Source organism: Triplophysa rosa, linkage group LG13 (assembly GCF_024868665.1).
Source record: "Triplophysa rosa linkage group LG13, Trosa_1v2, whole genome shotgun sequence".
NCBI lineage: Eukaryota > Metazoa > Chordata > Actinopteri > Cypriniformes > Nemacheilidae > Triplophysa > Triplophysa rosa.
The window spans coordinates 23,197,073-23,212,660 of NC_079902.1; the positions used below are offsets into that span (position 1 = coordinate 23,197,073).

General features: G+C 38.6%; 1 protein-coding gene across 2 annotated transcripts; it reads left to right on the forward strand.

Moving 5' to 3' along the window:
* The first annotated feature begins 346 nt into the window (after window positions 1-346).
* On the forward strand, window positions 347-15,526 carry zgc:152774 (uncharacterized protein LOC553526 homolog). 2 transcript variants are annotated; one of them, XM_057348839.1, is made up of 17 exons: window positions 351-554; window positions 648-720; window positions 1,696-1,828; window positions 2,309-2,529; window positions 2,722-2,869; window positions 3,315-3,474; window positions 4,189-4,317; window positions 4,419-4,538; window positions 6,128-6,231; window positions 7,194-7,379; window positions 8,575-8,694; window positions 9,854-9,925; window positions 10,078-10,114; window positions 10,507-10,661; window positions 11,597-12,338; window positions 13,989-14,218; window positions 14,322-15,525. In XM_057348839.1, exons 1-17 carry the CDS (start codon window positions 438-440, stop codon window positions 14,473-14,475), a joined length of 2,901 nt encoding a protein of 966 aa, XP_057204822.1. In that variant the 5' UTR covers window positions 351-437; the 3' UTR covers window positions 14,476-15,525. The 2 variants fall into 2 exon arrangements, with proteins under 2 accessions (XP_057204823.1, XP_057204822.1); XM_057348840.1 differs by lacking the exon at window positions 8,575-8,694 and having other exon boundaries at window positions 347-554; window positions 14,322-15,526.
* The last annotated feature ends 62 nt before the right edge of the window (window positions 15,527-15,588 follow it).

The following is a 15,588-nucleotide window of genomic DNA, read 5'->3' on the forward strand; positions in this document are numbered from 1 at the left end:
TTCTGTTTTATAAAAAGGGGTTCTTTAGCAGATAAGAATGAAATGGTTCTTATAAGAACATTTGCCTAAAAGGTTTTTTGGGGAACAAAAAATGGTTCAACTATGACATTGCTGTGAAGATCTTTTTGTAGCATCTTTATTTTTAAGAGTTTGTCATATTTTCTTATTCTTATTAAGTCCCATCGTTTCCTCTTGTTGGTTTATATATTTTGAAGTCATGCATTTAAAAAACTTTTTTGAACATTCTTCACTTAACTAATTTTAGACATTTAAGTATGCGCGATTAGATTAAACGATTTTTAATATCACGAGAAACATTTCAGTAAAGCGAATCTAAACTGTACATAGTTTATATAAAATATATATATATATAAGCATGCACTGTGTACATACAGACAGTTGACATCTGTGGGTGGTGGTGTCACACAGACCCAGAAATGAAAGAGGAAGCGCTGCTGAGCTCATCATGCATAGTCTCTCTCTCTCTCTCTCTCCACCTGACGCGCGTCTTCATGATGGCGAGACTCAGTGAACACGGCATCCGCCTGAGCTCTGTAAGTTTTCTTTATAACTACATTAACTTTTATGCATTTTCATCTGCTTTCATATAATCTACGTTATTTTAAGTCATCTACATTATGCTGTAGATGAGCCCGACGTATCTGGAGAGCAACTCCACCAGTCACACATGGCCATTCAGCGCTGTCGCCGAGCTCACAGGTAAACATCCCAAATGCCTTTTGAAATTTTGCACGAAACCTCAGTTTGTGCAGGAAGTAATGAGAGTTTCGTTTTAAACTTCCGCAAAGTCTTACAGACTAAGTGCGTATTTGGATGACGTGCGCTTTTGCGCACCTGCGGCTGCGTTTTTAGGGCTCTCCATGTGCACACCGATCACGAAATACAGCACTGTATTTATTAATAACCCTCGTTTTAGAAAGTAATTACTTACAAGTTATATCAACTCTGTATTTAAACAACTCACTTTCTAAAAAGTAATGAAATTACTCTGTACTAACTACTTCATGAAGTCTATAAAATCCAACTCTCAACATTAGGCTTCCTGTAATAAGCTGTTTTTGTGAAAATCTTGTTGTTGAAAGTATACGGAGTACAAAATGTACGTAATAGGTAACTATAAATGAAATAAATAAAGTAAGTTTGTTATCTTAGGAAAAAAACAATATATACATTTGAAAAGTATAGTGACACTTGTTAGTTGCAAGGGAAGCATATTCATTGTGAAAGGGTATGATCTACACCTGTGGTTAGGACACCTGTGTGAACATGAGTGGAAATGACTTCATACAGCCACTACATGACTTACATGTGCAAACAGAGAATTTACAGTTAAAGTTGAAGTTGTTGAAGTGTTCAGGAGCAGATCTGTTGGAGACAGGAAACTAACAGTGGAACCATTTCTTAATGTGTTCATCTTTGATCATTTAATAATCAAGATACGAAGCGTATGAACTAAATTAAGCTTAATGCTTCAACAGGATGCATAACGGAAGAAAACCAGCACATGCGTTTGTGTTGCTGCTTTTAGGTTGTGGGTTTGTGTCACTTAAGTAAAAAAGTTAAAAAAGTGTGAACGACGTACAATACGATTTGCACAAAGCGTAGATTAAACGGATATAAAGCACGTGGTGTTAATAAACTACCGCCTGAACTGATACAGATGATCTGTCACAGATAATGCATCAGACCCCGGCGTCACTGCCAAAAACATCTGGATTGATGTTCTGACAGTCGGAGAACAGCTGTGTCTCAGTTTTATGGACAACGGGAGCGGAATGACACCTAACAGACTCCACAAAATGCTCAGGTGCTGAATACACAGTTATATTTACATGCAATCTTTACATACATTCGATAGCGGCTTATCATCTCACGAGATCGTCATATCATAGACGCTTGACCTTTGATTCTTCTGGCAACCATCAGCCTCAAAGAGATTTTTTTACAAAAAAAATCTGTCATCCAAACCTGTACAGTATACGACTCTTCAGTGGTACACAAAAGAAGATATTCTAAGAAATGTCTCAGTGGTTTTGTGTTCTTACAGTGGAAGTCAATGGGGTTCAGTGTTGTTTGGTTATCAACGTTCTTCAAAATATCTTCTTTTGTGTTCTGATGAAGAAAGAAAGTCATACAGGTCTGAAATGACATTACGGGTGTTAACTAGTCCGGAACATTTTAGCAACTGCGTAGCAACACCCTGGCAACCACCCGGGACACCCTAGCATCATGGCAGCCAGTTTTGCATGACCACTACACTAAACCACTATTTTACTCTCTTTTCTAGTTTTGGATTCACAGAGAAGGGTTCTGCCAAAGGCAGTCACAAGCCCATCGGGGTTTACGGTAACGGGTTTAAGTCGGGCTCGATGCGTTTGGGACGGGACGCTCTGATCTTCACGAAGAACGGAGGCTGTCAGAGCGTTGGGATGCTTTCGCAAAGCTTCCTGCAGGCCATCAACGCTCAGGCTGTCATCGTACCCATCGCACCCTTCAACCAACAGACCAATATCCTTCCGTCCAGCACAGATCACATACTCGGAAACAAATGTATAGTAGAATGCAATGCAAGTGGCTTTGGATAAAAGCGTCTGCCAAATGCAGAATGAAAAATAACTATTTTATGCTTTACACGGGGTTCGATGTTCTTGTTTTCACAAGATGTTTGGAGCGCGTTTGCCCTTAACAGTCCCGTCGTACAGACGCTGGTGGTGACAGAGGATTCAGAGGCCAGTCTCGGAGCCATCCTGAAATATTCTCTCTTCCACACCGTATCGGAGTTGGAGGAACAGCTGGACTCCATACAGGGCAAGAAAGGCACTAAGATCATCATCTGGAACATTCGCAGGTCCGTAGCACAGAGAAACCAAACCAAACGCATTTACTGTATTTACAAAGCGCCGTATTAGTAAATAAAAAACTCTTGAGAGACACACAGACATTTACATTAGATGTGCACACGGATGTACTGATCATGCTGGAAGAGCATTTGGCTGATTTGAATTTGTTTTAAATATTACCCTGACACTGATTAGTTTAACAAATGTCTTAACAAATAACATATTTAAAAAAGGGCACTTAACGAACTGCACACGACCAAGCAAAGATGAACTCACCCTTTATCGTTATTTTATTTAAACTTCTTTAAAGCCATCTCCATTTTGACTTACAAGCGTGCATACACACTTTATTGCTTTATTGGCATATCACTGTGTGACGGTTTGCGTTTTCCCTCTTTATATTTCAGAATTTAAGACCTTTAATCTGTTAACCTTTTCCCTCCTGTGTGACAGAAATAAAGATGGAAAGCCGGAGTTTGACTTCGACACGGACACAGAGGACATCCGTCTGCCGGAAATCTATTCAGAGGAGGCGAAGGAGAAATGGAGGAGAGATTATTACAGACACCGCAGAGAGAGTCACAGCACACCGGAGATGGAGTTTTCCCTCCGAGTGAGTGACGGAGAGATCTCACCAGAACACCAGGCTGTGTTTTAAGTGTGAATGCAAATGTGTGTCTATGAGAGAGAGAGAGAGAGACTTGAATATAAGAGAATTTGTCCATGTGGATTTTCATTTGGAGAGACACCGACCTCGAGTTATTAAAATGTTAACCCATTTACACATAAACAACTCAGATTTGTAAAGTCAAAATGACTGAATATATCATTAGGAACAACATTATGAGCAAATTGAATGTTTTGCGTAAATCTCATTTGTGTCTCCTGAGAAAAAGAGTCAGAAATGTCAGAAATGTGTCGGTCATCAGAGTTTCAGAAGAGATGTCAGAGCTCAGATTTAAGTCTGCAAACAAAAGTCGATATCATTTAAGATCTCAATAGGAGCTCAAACACATCTCATCAAATTTACCCAAATCCAGACTATTTCAATTGTCTCATTTGTTTCTGTTTTCGTTTCCACGTTCATGAAGTTGTTCATACGTGAAAAAAGTGATCATTGTACTTGCTGTTGATTGTCTTTGTCTAACCAAATGTATGGAAATGAATGTGTGCTGGATGCTCACTTTACATACAAATACACGCGACTCCTAGATTGTGTTGGAAATGAAGACGTCCATTCCAGCAGCCCTGAAACCAGAACAGCTTAATACAGTTCAAATGAAGACAGAAATAAAACACACATTTCTCTCTCTCTTCTTCTTTTCAGGCATATCTCAGAATTCTTTACCTGAAGCCCAGGATTCAGATCATTTTGCGACAGAGGAAAGTTCAAACTAAGCTGGTGGCCAAGAGTCTGTCTATGATCGAGAACGACGTCTATAAACCTCATTTCATTGTATCCTTTCACTGACCGCTTATTTCAATATAAGAGAATGAAAAAATGTTTAACACGTCTGGACAACAGACCCAATGTTTTCTTTAAAAGCCACCGCTCAGAACGAGAGAGTGAAAATAACGTTTGGATTCAACGGGAAAAATAAGGAGCACTACGGCATTATGATGTACCATCAAAACAGACTCATAAAAGCCTATGAGAAAGTCGGTTGCCAAATCAAGGTATTAAGACACATAAATACAGCACGTCTACATGAAATATGCAACCTGGTCTCATAGGAAATACTGTAGGTACCTCTGGACACTTTTTGCAGTGCCACAAAATACCTACCATCAGATACTGCAACCCGGTATCACAATTTCCAACAACAGTAACGTTAACAACACCCTATTATATTATATTGAGGTGTAATAATTTTGAATTTAATCAGACGTCGTATTTTGTGTAGCCTACATTTATTATTTACGCACAATTTAGACGTATTTGAGCGTAACCCGCTCCCGCCCCCTAAACCTTTACACAATATAAAACACAACACGTAACAGGAAGATACGGCTACATATGAATTGCCGCCGGTGTGTGAACCGTTACGTGGACAGTGAAATGGCATTGGCTCTCGTGTGTCTTGTGACTGGTTGCGTCATTACGCTGGCTTACGTTATGAAACACTATGGGCTGTCCCGCTCCGATTGCGTCACGCGCAAACCTTGAGCATACAGTTTAAGGGGCGATTCACATTTCCCGGCTAAAACCGTGCCGCACTGCTTTCTCGTGCGGTGCGCGTGCAGCATTCTGAAAAGTTGAACCATTTTCATCTCGATGCGGCGCCGGCGCGCCTGAAAAACAGAGCCCCATATTTGCTCGCACATGCCGTGCGTCTACATTTAAAATAAAAATATACGCATGGAAGAGACGCGAAATGTGAATCGGGCTTAATAAAACAGGACTGGGTGCATTGATCCTGGAGCGCGATCGTCAGCAGATAAAACCTGCTGTGCTCACACGGCGGTATAGGGCTTTAGAAGACTCGAAACGCAACGCAACCCGTTTGTAATGCTTTTATACTGTTTTTGGTCAGTGTTTGCAATAAATACCCGTGTCAGACTTCTATTTCCTTGTTGCGTGTATATGTGGTCGGGAAGTGGGTAGTTTTAAGTTAAGGGTGGGGTTAGGTGCTCTACATAACTATTAAAGTACAAATAATAAGTATTTATAAAATCATTTCAGAGGCAAACCGTGACACTGACACGCCAATACAGTTCTTCACTTTAGCGCCACCAGTGGACTTTTGTGTCTCAGAATTGTAGCAATATGTACCTGATGCATTTTGTGGTGCTGAAAAAAGTTTACAGAGGTACGTATTTCCTATAAGACCAGTTTGGAAATATGTGTCTATTGAAACACCCATCCAGAAATACTCTCAGCATAATATTAAGGGAATTTATAACTATTTTACAATGAGGCTAATTCATATGAATTCGTACAACGTGAGTCATACAAAAACGTACGATTCTTAGAAAAAGAAATAATGAAGCCCCGCCCCAAACCTGACATCAATGCACAAAAAGGATTGCACAAATTTGTAATATGAATTAATATTTTACAAGCCACCTTCTAAAACAGTTACGAACTGCAATGAGATTTAATTGTCTCAACTTTCTTTACCAAATGTTCAAATATATTTTGAAGGGAAAATTTTTAGATTGCATTACGTTCTAAGGTCAGACAGTAGATGGTTTTGGTGTTCAGCTATAGCAGTGCATTTGGTGACCCCCTCAGAGTGTTTCTCTTCCTCTTGTGTGTTGTTCAGTCGTCAGGTCAAAGGTCAGGGGTCGGTGTCATTGGAGTGATCGAGTGTAACTTCCTCAAGCCGGCTCATAACAAGCAGGATTTCGAGTACACTAAAGAATACAGGTGCACACCTGGAGCTCACCACAAACATACACATGCAACACTACACCAAAGCCATCCAACTCATACAACAACTCATTTAAATCCTGGCCTGATTCTCTCGCCAAATTCAAATCCAAAGCCAGGGAGAAAACGTCCTTTAGTGACAGTGAATGCTTTGGCATACAGAGGGTCACAACCGTGCAGAATTAACAATACACAAGAAAGGTTTTCATTTATAAACATTAAAGCTGCGATTTGTAACGTTTGACTTTCTACCGCCATCTCTGAAACAAAACTGTGGGCTACTTAATGTACTTATTTTTAAGTTTGCTGATTTTTCCTTTGTTTATCGTAAATTACAAATTATTTTTTATAAACTTCTTAGTTGTGAATCGTGGTCGGCTTTGTGTAATGCTAAATAACTGATTTTTGTTTATTGTTAACAAAAATATTAACTGCAGCTTTAATAACAATTAAAAGAGGACTGTCCAACGATTCATCGCATCCAGAATAAAAGTTTGTGTTTACATAATATATGTTTGTGTACTGTGCATAATAAATTTGTATTCATAAACACCTACACGTGCATGCATATATTTGGGAAAAATATAAAATATCAAAGTGAATACACATTTATATATCATTTAAATTATTGTTTTTTATATTATATTTTTATATCATTTTAATATAAATATGTCAATATTTCCTACGTACATGTATGTATAAGTGTTTATAAATACAAAATGAATATGCACAGTGCACAGACGTATATTGTGTAAACTCAAACGTTTATCCTGAATGCGATTAACTGTTTGACAGCCCTAAATTAAAGAAAACAAACTGTATAATCCGTTTAATTAAAAAAAATAATTCTAAATGTAAATATTTAACATGAAAAATGTAATTTATTAGATCATTATTAGTTGTTTATCTACTTAATCGTTTACATTTCTAACCACATTTTGGCTTTTGTATACTCCTAGACTTACTCTGGCAGCTCTCGGTCTCAAACTGAACGACTACTGGCATGAAAAGAAGGAAAAGAAAGCAAAAGAGAGAGCGTTTCAGGCCCTGGAGAGGAAAAACAAAGACAAGGATGCAGAGGAATCTGAGGAAGATGGAGAGGACGATGAGGAAGGAGATGAGGAAGAAGATGAGGAAGAGGAAGTGTACGCTTGTTTCCCTCAGCTGTTCATTCAGATGCACAACAGTTGCTTTAATGAAACAGGTTTCCTCGTACCTGCGTCTCTCTGTTGGCACGAGTTCATCTGTCTGTCAGACAGGTGGCTGAGCGGCATCGGCCACACTGAGCTGTGGTTTGTGGGCAAAAAAAGAGAGATAGTGCAACTTAGCTCGCTAAAAACTGACTGTGTATTTTCTGTTAGACCACAGAGCTCACACATTCACACACAGAGATGCTTTAGATAACAGACGTAGACGTGCTGTTATATTGTAGATAAACTTGATGACGTGGATTTATAGCAGAAGTACACCTGTCAACAGCACATACCACACCCTAAAATAACAATCTACACACAGTCATAATAAACACCAAAACGTTAACTTTGAGAAGATGATTTTAAAATATATCAGGAAAATGAGTAAAAGTATTACCTGGATAGAGCCGGTTGATGGCGGACGCTGTTGTCTTAGTCGTTTCTTTCAGCCAATCACTCGAGCCGTAAATGTCACATGACATCTCAATCTAGAGCCACAGGAACAAGACATACTGACAAAAACTGTATAGACTCAAACTCTTATTTTATTCACATTTATTTCACAGAATCAAACAGTAGCTCATGGCTGTGCATACACTAAACACTTAAAAATAAACATAAAAAAGCTGATTTAAAAATGTCAACAATGGAACAAAAAAGTTGTTCGAACAGATTTTGCCAAGTGAGAGAAGTTTGTTAACCATGGAACAACATTTCTGTAAAAGAAACCAAAAGTTATTTGGATCTATTCTCTTCTGTTAAGGGGATTGTTCGCGCAAAACTAAAATTTCTGTCATCCTTTATTCACTCTCATGTCTTTCTTCAGTGGAACACAAAAGAAGATATTTTGAGAAATGTCTCAGTGGTTTTGTGTTCATGCATCAATGGAAGTCAATTGGGTTCAATTTTGTTTGGTTACCAACATTTTACAAACTATATTCTGTGTTCTGCAGAAGAAAGAAACTCATACAGGTTTGGAAAATTAGGAAAATTAATTTTCATTTTTAAAGGGATACATTTCAACCAAGAGTTTAACTGTATTCCTAAAAATCTGATTGTTGTGACGTTGACCCAAGAGCATCTTTGTGAAATGAATAAAGCCAGTGAATAAGAGTTGGAAGATTGACGCGTCTCACCTTTCTTCCAGTGATGTGATGTGGATTCAGTGTGAGGAGTGTTTGAAATGGAGAGGAATTGCCACTCATCTGTTCTCTGGAAATATTCCTGATCCGTTCAGGTGCAGCATGCATCCACTATCACGTCTGCGGTGAGTGATAAACGCTATAAAAAACTAAAAAGTGGTGTACTTTAATGGGACACTCCAACAAAAAAAAAGAAAATTCTGTCATCATTGAGTCACCCTCAAGTGGTTCCAAACCTGTATACATTTCTTTGTTCTGATGAACACACGGAAAGATATTTGGAAGAATGTTAGCAACTGACATTTCTGGGACATCGTGACTACCACAGTAGATAAAAATATTTTATCCTTTTTTTCTGTTGAACACAACAAGATATTTTGAAGAATTTAGGAAACGGCCTTTGACTAACATTTTAATTTTTCCTACTATGGTAGTCAATGAGTGCGTTTACATGCACAAAATAAATGGAGAGTCCGTCTAGTAATTAAAAATGCCGCAGGAAAGCTGTATTTTTATTTCTCTTCTCATGTCCGCAGTAACTGCATATGCAACAAAAGTTTTTAGTTTTGCCGTTTCTACATCAACTGCATGATTCGAGACTTTTATGCGTTATTTTACTGTTACTTCCGTTTGAGACTTTTACTACTGCGCTGCCAGACATGCGCACATAAACCACACTGAGAGAAAACCGATAAAGGCATTTACATGCGTTGTGGAATCGGAGTAATGGGCAAAAAACATCCTCTGCTGAGCGGGTTTTTGCTTACACCGTTTATGAGCTTTCCCCGATAAAAGAAAACCGTTTTCCGCGTTTACAAGACATTACACGTTATCAGCTTATTAAGCATAATCGGAGTAAGACTGTGCATGTAAACGCACTCATTGATGCCCCAGTAATGTCAGCTGCCTACATTCTTCCAAATATCTTCCTTTGTGTTCAGCAGAACAAAGACATTTATACAGATTTGAAACAACCTGAGGGTGCGAAAACGACAGAATTTTCGACAGAATTTTCATTTTTGGGCGGAGTATCCCTTTAACATTGACTATGTCGAGGTTTAAAAGCACTTTAGGATCTGTGAATTTTCCTACAGTTTACCATAGTAAATAATTAAGGATACTACAGTAGTTTTCATGTGGGCTATGACTCATAACAAACAGATAAAGATACCTAAAATGCACTGCACTGTACGTTGTTATGGATGAAAGCATTTGCCAAATGCATAAATCAAAAATGTTTCAGCATAAACCGATTGAGGAATTATTTCATTTGTTTGTTTACAGGAGTTGTTTGTTGCCAGAGGACACAGAGGAGAACGTCTCAACAGCCAGCTATGAAAAAACCTTCAAGAAACAGTTAAGATATAAAAAACCGTCTCTGCGTGCGTGTGACCACATCCTGAAGTCTGAATTCACACACGGTTAGTGTGCACGCGTGTCTTTAAAGCGACTCACTGTTAGTTTGTTTGTTTGTTTGTTTGTTTGTTTGTTTGTTTGTGTGTGAGCAGGGAACAGGCGTCGGTGAAAAGAGGAAGATCTTTGGAGGTACACATCTCATCTCATCTCTGTGTCAGAAGGATGTGATCACACACTCGCTGTGTTGACTCGGTTGTGTGTATAAATGCTTTCTGGAGGACTGTTTGCGGCCGTCTCCTTTTACATGTGGCCAGACGGGACATATAACAAATGTATAAAATACGAAAACTTTGCATATGCAAACTTGAACTATTGTTTAGTGTGTGTGTCGGCAATGGGTGTGTGCATTACAATGCAAAACAACCAGAAATGCAACGTTTTGACTGCACTCCTTCTCTTTCTGTGGTCATAAAAGTCTTTTATAAAAAGAATGATGTTCATGTGAAACAGCCTCACTTCCCTTTTTTAGGGTTGCGATGTGCTGTTCGCACCCCTGACTATAATAAGCGTGTGTGTTATAGTTGAAGAAAAGCTCAGCGCGTCCTCTTTGTCGAGTGCTATCTGAACCTACAACAGAGACCAAACAGGATGAGGTCACGGTTTCCATGGAGACGCAGGTTACAGATGATGATGGAGCCGCTGCCACGGAAGAGGAGGAATCGTCGCCATCACCAAGGTCTGAAAGATGCAGAATAAAACATTTACATTCAATTTCGTAACAGCTCGGATGTGGAACAGAAATGAACTGAAATGGTCACGAGGTGTGGTTAATGTACAGTCATGTGTAGTCATGTTCATGTCCTCCCCCTTACAGACAGTTTGGTTTCATTTTCCTCACAGCCTGGAACCTGATGAGAAGCTGAAGTGCAGAATGATGTCATAAAAAACATTGATCTGTATTGGTGGAAGTTTTAAATGATTATATCTTGTTAATGTGAAATTTGTAGATGTTTTGGAGAACGTTAGTTTATTATATGTACGATATCCTTTACGTTCATGCAATAAGCCACAAATCTTGCATCTTGATTTCATGGGGACTTAAAGGGCTAGTTCACCCACAAATAAAAATTCTGTCATCATTCACTCACCCTCAGGTTGTTTCAAACCTGTATCATTTTTTTTGGTCTGTTAAACACAAAGAAAGATATTTGTAAGAATGTTAGCAATCATCCACTAACATAGTAGGAAAAAAAAGTTGAATATTTTGTTGTTCTGTTGAACACAAAGTGAGATATTTTGAAGAATTTAGCAACACAAACGGTTCTTGGGCACCTTTGACTACCGTTTCATTTTTCCTACTATGGCAGTCAATGAAGTCACAGAATTGAAAATATCTTTCTCTGTGTTCATAAGAACAAAGTAATTTACACAGGTATGAAATGACATGAGGGTGAGCAAATACATCATTTACATAATACATAAATAAAATATACAGTTTTCTAGAGGCTTTCCTGTGGCTCAGTGGTTAGAATCATGGGTTCGGTCCCAGGGGATTGCACATAGTTAGAAACAAATGTATAGTACAATGCAATGCAAGTCGCTTTGGATAAAAGCATCTGCTAAATGTAAATGTATTGGTTATTTTCTACTTTTTTCTACGTTTTTTTTTAGAAAACGAAGGAAAGAAGCATCTTCACACGATGAATTGTGGAAATTATCTTCATACCTAGACGAAATCGCTGACATGCCTACTCGGCATTATCTATTTACCGAAACAACAGAAACAAACAATCAAATTCACAAAGCAACAGAAAAGGAAACAACCGATACAGTTTATGAAACATCAAAAGCAGAAACAACAGATGCAATTCAGAAGCCATCAGAAACGGAAACCACTGATCAAATTAATGAAGACCCAGAAAAAGAAACGACAGATAAATCTCAGAAAGAGTCCGAAACAAACACCCCAGCAGCACCCGGCGTGAATACAGCGTCCCATGAGGAACTCGTGCATCCGGAAGCAGCTGCGCTCGAGAGTCCCGCAGAGCCGCAGACATCTCACGGGCCCCCGCAGCCCAGAAACCCCCATCACCCTCTGTCTCCTCACGCCCCCGTAGCTCAGACGGTTGTGGTCACGCCTCTGAGCCGCCCGGGGTTTCAGCCCGTTTCACCGTTGCCGGTGGACGGCTCGGACCGTGCCGCCCTCAGTCATAGACTCGCTCAGCTGGAGCGCGAGGCCAAGCGGCTTAAACGAATCCTGGGAATGAGGGAGACGGTGATGGAGGTTGCCACGGTAACCGATGGGGAATCATCAGACCTCACCATGGCCGAGGAGCGGCCTGCATGTGCAGATTCAGGGTCACGTGAACAGAATGTGGGAAGACGGACGTCCGGCTCAAACCTGGACTGTCAGGTAAGATGACATGTGATGTGACGCAGTCTGGGATTCAGGTTGTGATGCAGCTTTACATTTATCGATGCAAAGCTGTGAGGGCCAGATGTACAGTTTACACTAATTTATTGATTTAGCAGTGATTTACATATAAAAGAGCATTTAACACTTTTTCTAAGGAGCCAACAACAAGTGTAGCCTACAACACAACAAGTGTTGAAATAGAGTTAAAAGAAAAAAGAACAACATAAATGTTTCTTATTTTATACAAAGAAAGCGGAAAGTTGGGGGTTAGTCGAGTGAATGCATGACAAGAATGAATGCAGTTCATAGACCTTGACTTGATGTCATTGGTTTAGCCAATAAAACGCGGAAAATACATCTCTTCACAAATTTCAAGTTGACAAAAATGTGAAAAAACTGATCCCTACCTAAAAACATTTTCTATAGTAAACTAGAAAAATATCCTAGACAGGATCCAGGATCCAGGGGGGGGCATTTTATGAAACATAAAAATGTATCATAAATTTCATGCATCGTACATCAATAAAATAAGCTTACCAACCAAAAGAACGTTGATGTTCCAGCATTGTATAACTGAATAGCCTATGTTTTTGGTTTCATTAAAATTCCAAGATTATAAGCTTTCCTGTAGCTCAGTGGTTAGAGCATGGTGCTAGCAACGCCACGGTGATTCCATGAAAAAGTTTGAGAACCACTGCTATAGCACACTACAGTATAAGTAACTATTTACTACAGATGGTTTCATCTTAACAACATAAAAAAACGTTACTGCGCATGCACACTTTTGTGACCCCCACTGAACTTCCGGTACACATTCACAAACAATAGAGTGCCTGAAGATTATTTCTGACAATCTCTACAATCAAAAGAAATCGAGAAGAACGTTACTTGATTAAACTTGCCAAATGCAGAAATGTAATTGTAAAAATGTAATGGCTAAACTTGCCTCTTCAATATTTTGAATGTAGACTGCGATACCGCACTCAACCGCTAGATGTCAGTGTACCGTACGGTTTCTTTAAATGCGACCGAACACCAGGACCCATTCAACTTTATTTAATCAAATGAACATACAATAAAATTCAACAAATTGTTTATTTAATACAATTATTATACAGTAAAATAATAATATAAATTGATATTAACATAAATTAAATCAAATATGAATAGTTATATTATTAGACACCAGCCAAACACAAACCGGAAGTTGACTGGGGTCAGGTGTGCGCGCGTCCGATGAAACGGTCTATAGTTAGTACTACAAAATAGTTTAATAATTAGTTTAGTTTAGTAATTATTTTTTACAATTTATAGCAAATACTATACCATAATACAGTATTTACTACAGTTTTTCCATTTACTATAGTTTATTATAAAAAAAATATAGTTTATTTTTTACAACAGTAAATACTATATAGTATTTTTAGTGGGTTGAAAAAGCAGATGTCATCCTGACAGTATGATATATGAAACTCGAGCAGATTTCTATGTAAATGGTTTGTAAAACCACTCTTGCATAACTGACATGTTATTATTCAACAAATTGAAAAACATCTTTGATGACATTATCACGTCTTCAATGAAAACACTCCCAAATCAAACATCAATAATATGATATGTACCAACTTGAAATCCTTCATTCTTCAGAGGTCGGATGAACAGGTGAACAGTCTGGAGAATGGGCCGGAAAGCATCTCTAAAGATGAGCTGTACTGGAGTAAAACATGTGCTAAACTCCAGACTGAGAATCAGACTTTATTAACCGATCTGGACAAGATAAGAACAGAAAGAGACCAACTGCTCAACCAAATGAGTCAAACGGAGATAAACGAAAGGAGAGACCAGAGCACAAACACACCCAACCACACATACAACAGGTCTGTGTCCAACAATGATGTAGAAAACACTATTCGTATTGAAATAAATGTATAGATTCTTGTGCTGTACCTTGAACATCTCGGTCTGTCTTCCCCCCGACAGCACCGTCACGCTGGACAGACTGCGATCCATCCGTTATAATGTGGTGGCATTGATGTCCTCCATTCTGCCAAACCTGGATATGCAGGGCATAAGCTTCGACACAGTTGATGTAGACAATATCCTACAGCAGATCATTCAGGCCAACAACCTCTGATCCTGGACCAGCGATAACAGAAGAGACCTGGACAACAAGGGCTGGCGGTTACCAACACCGATGGTCTCATGTGCCTTCAACTTAAAGTGATAGTTCGCCCCAAAATGAAAATCTTTCATCGTTTATTCATCCTCATGTCATGTTTCTTTCTTCGGCAGAACACAAAAGAATATAGTTTGAAGAATGCCGATAACCAAACAACTCTGAACTCCACTGACTTTCATTGAGCGGACACAAAACCACCAAGACATTTCTCAAAATATCTTCGTTTGTGTTTTACCGACGAAAGAATCATATACAGGTTTCGAATGACGTGAGGGGGAACAAATTATGATGGATTTTTTTCTTTTTGGCTGAACTATCGTTTTAAGACACAGATTTCAAGAAAACAAATCACTGCTTCCAAACACACAGCATTAATGTCAAACATTAAACTGCATCTTATTCGAAAGATTCAAACTACATTTCACACACAAACACAACTGATCTTTCTTAAAGCGAACGAAACCGTCAAAGCAACAAATATTTGTATGTGCGAGTCTGAAGCACCTGTGACCTACAGGAGAATATCACATGCTTTCATGCTTAGGAAAATTAACCATGTTTTGTTCTTTTTGTCCGGTTGGTTACCATTTGTATTCCCATAGTTTTACTATAAATGCCATGGTTAAAGTATGGTTATTGTGGTAAAATCATGGTAAATCTGTGCTCTTTATGGTTTCACCACAAATAGAACAAACATGGTTCATTTCATAAGGAAATCTACATTTTTTTAAACCAAAGCAATAACAAACACACACAGACTTTCTCTCTAGTGCTTCAGGACAAACATGCAATTCATGTCACAACTGGTCGAGGACGCACAGTTACTTCATAGATACAGTTTATTTAAACCTGCTTTTCTATAAACTGTTCTGATCTTACAATTTAAGCATAATTTTTCTTGTATTACTGTATTTTTATAAACGTTTTTACTCTAACTACCGTGGGTCCAATTTTGTAAACACGTTTATTGTTTTTATCACATAATAAAGATCATCAGGGCTGATTTTGTAAACGGTTTTTTTTGTGTGTGGTTTTAAACTGTGTCGAGTATGTACATCTGAGAGAAGG

Coding starts and splice junctions, on each gene's coding strand:
- zgc:152774 (XM_057348839.1), top strand. CDS start 438: ATGAAAGAGGAAGCGCTGCTGAGCTCATCATGCATAGTCTCTCTCTCT. Junction 555..647: donor ACGGCATCCGCCTGAGCTCT/GTAAGTTTTCTT, acceptor ATTATGCTGTAG/ATGAGCCCGACGTATCTGGA. Junction 4,318..4,418: donor TCTATAAACCTCATTTCATT/GTATCCTTTCAC, acceptor GCCACCGCTCAG/AACGAGAGAGTGAAAATAAC.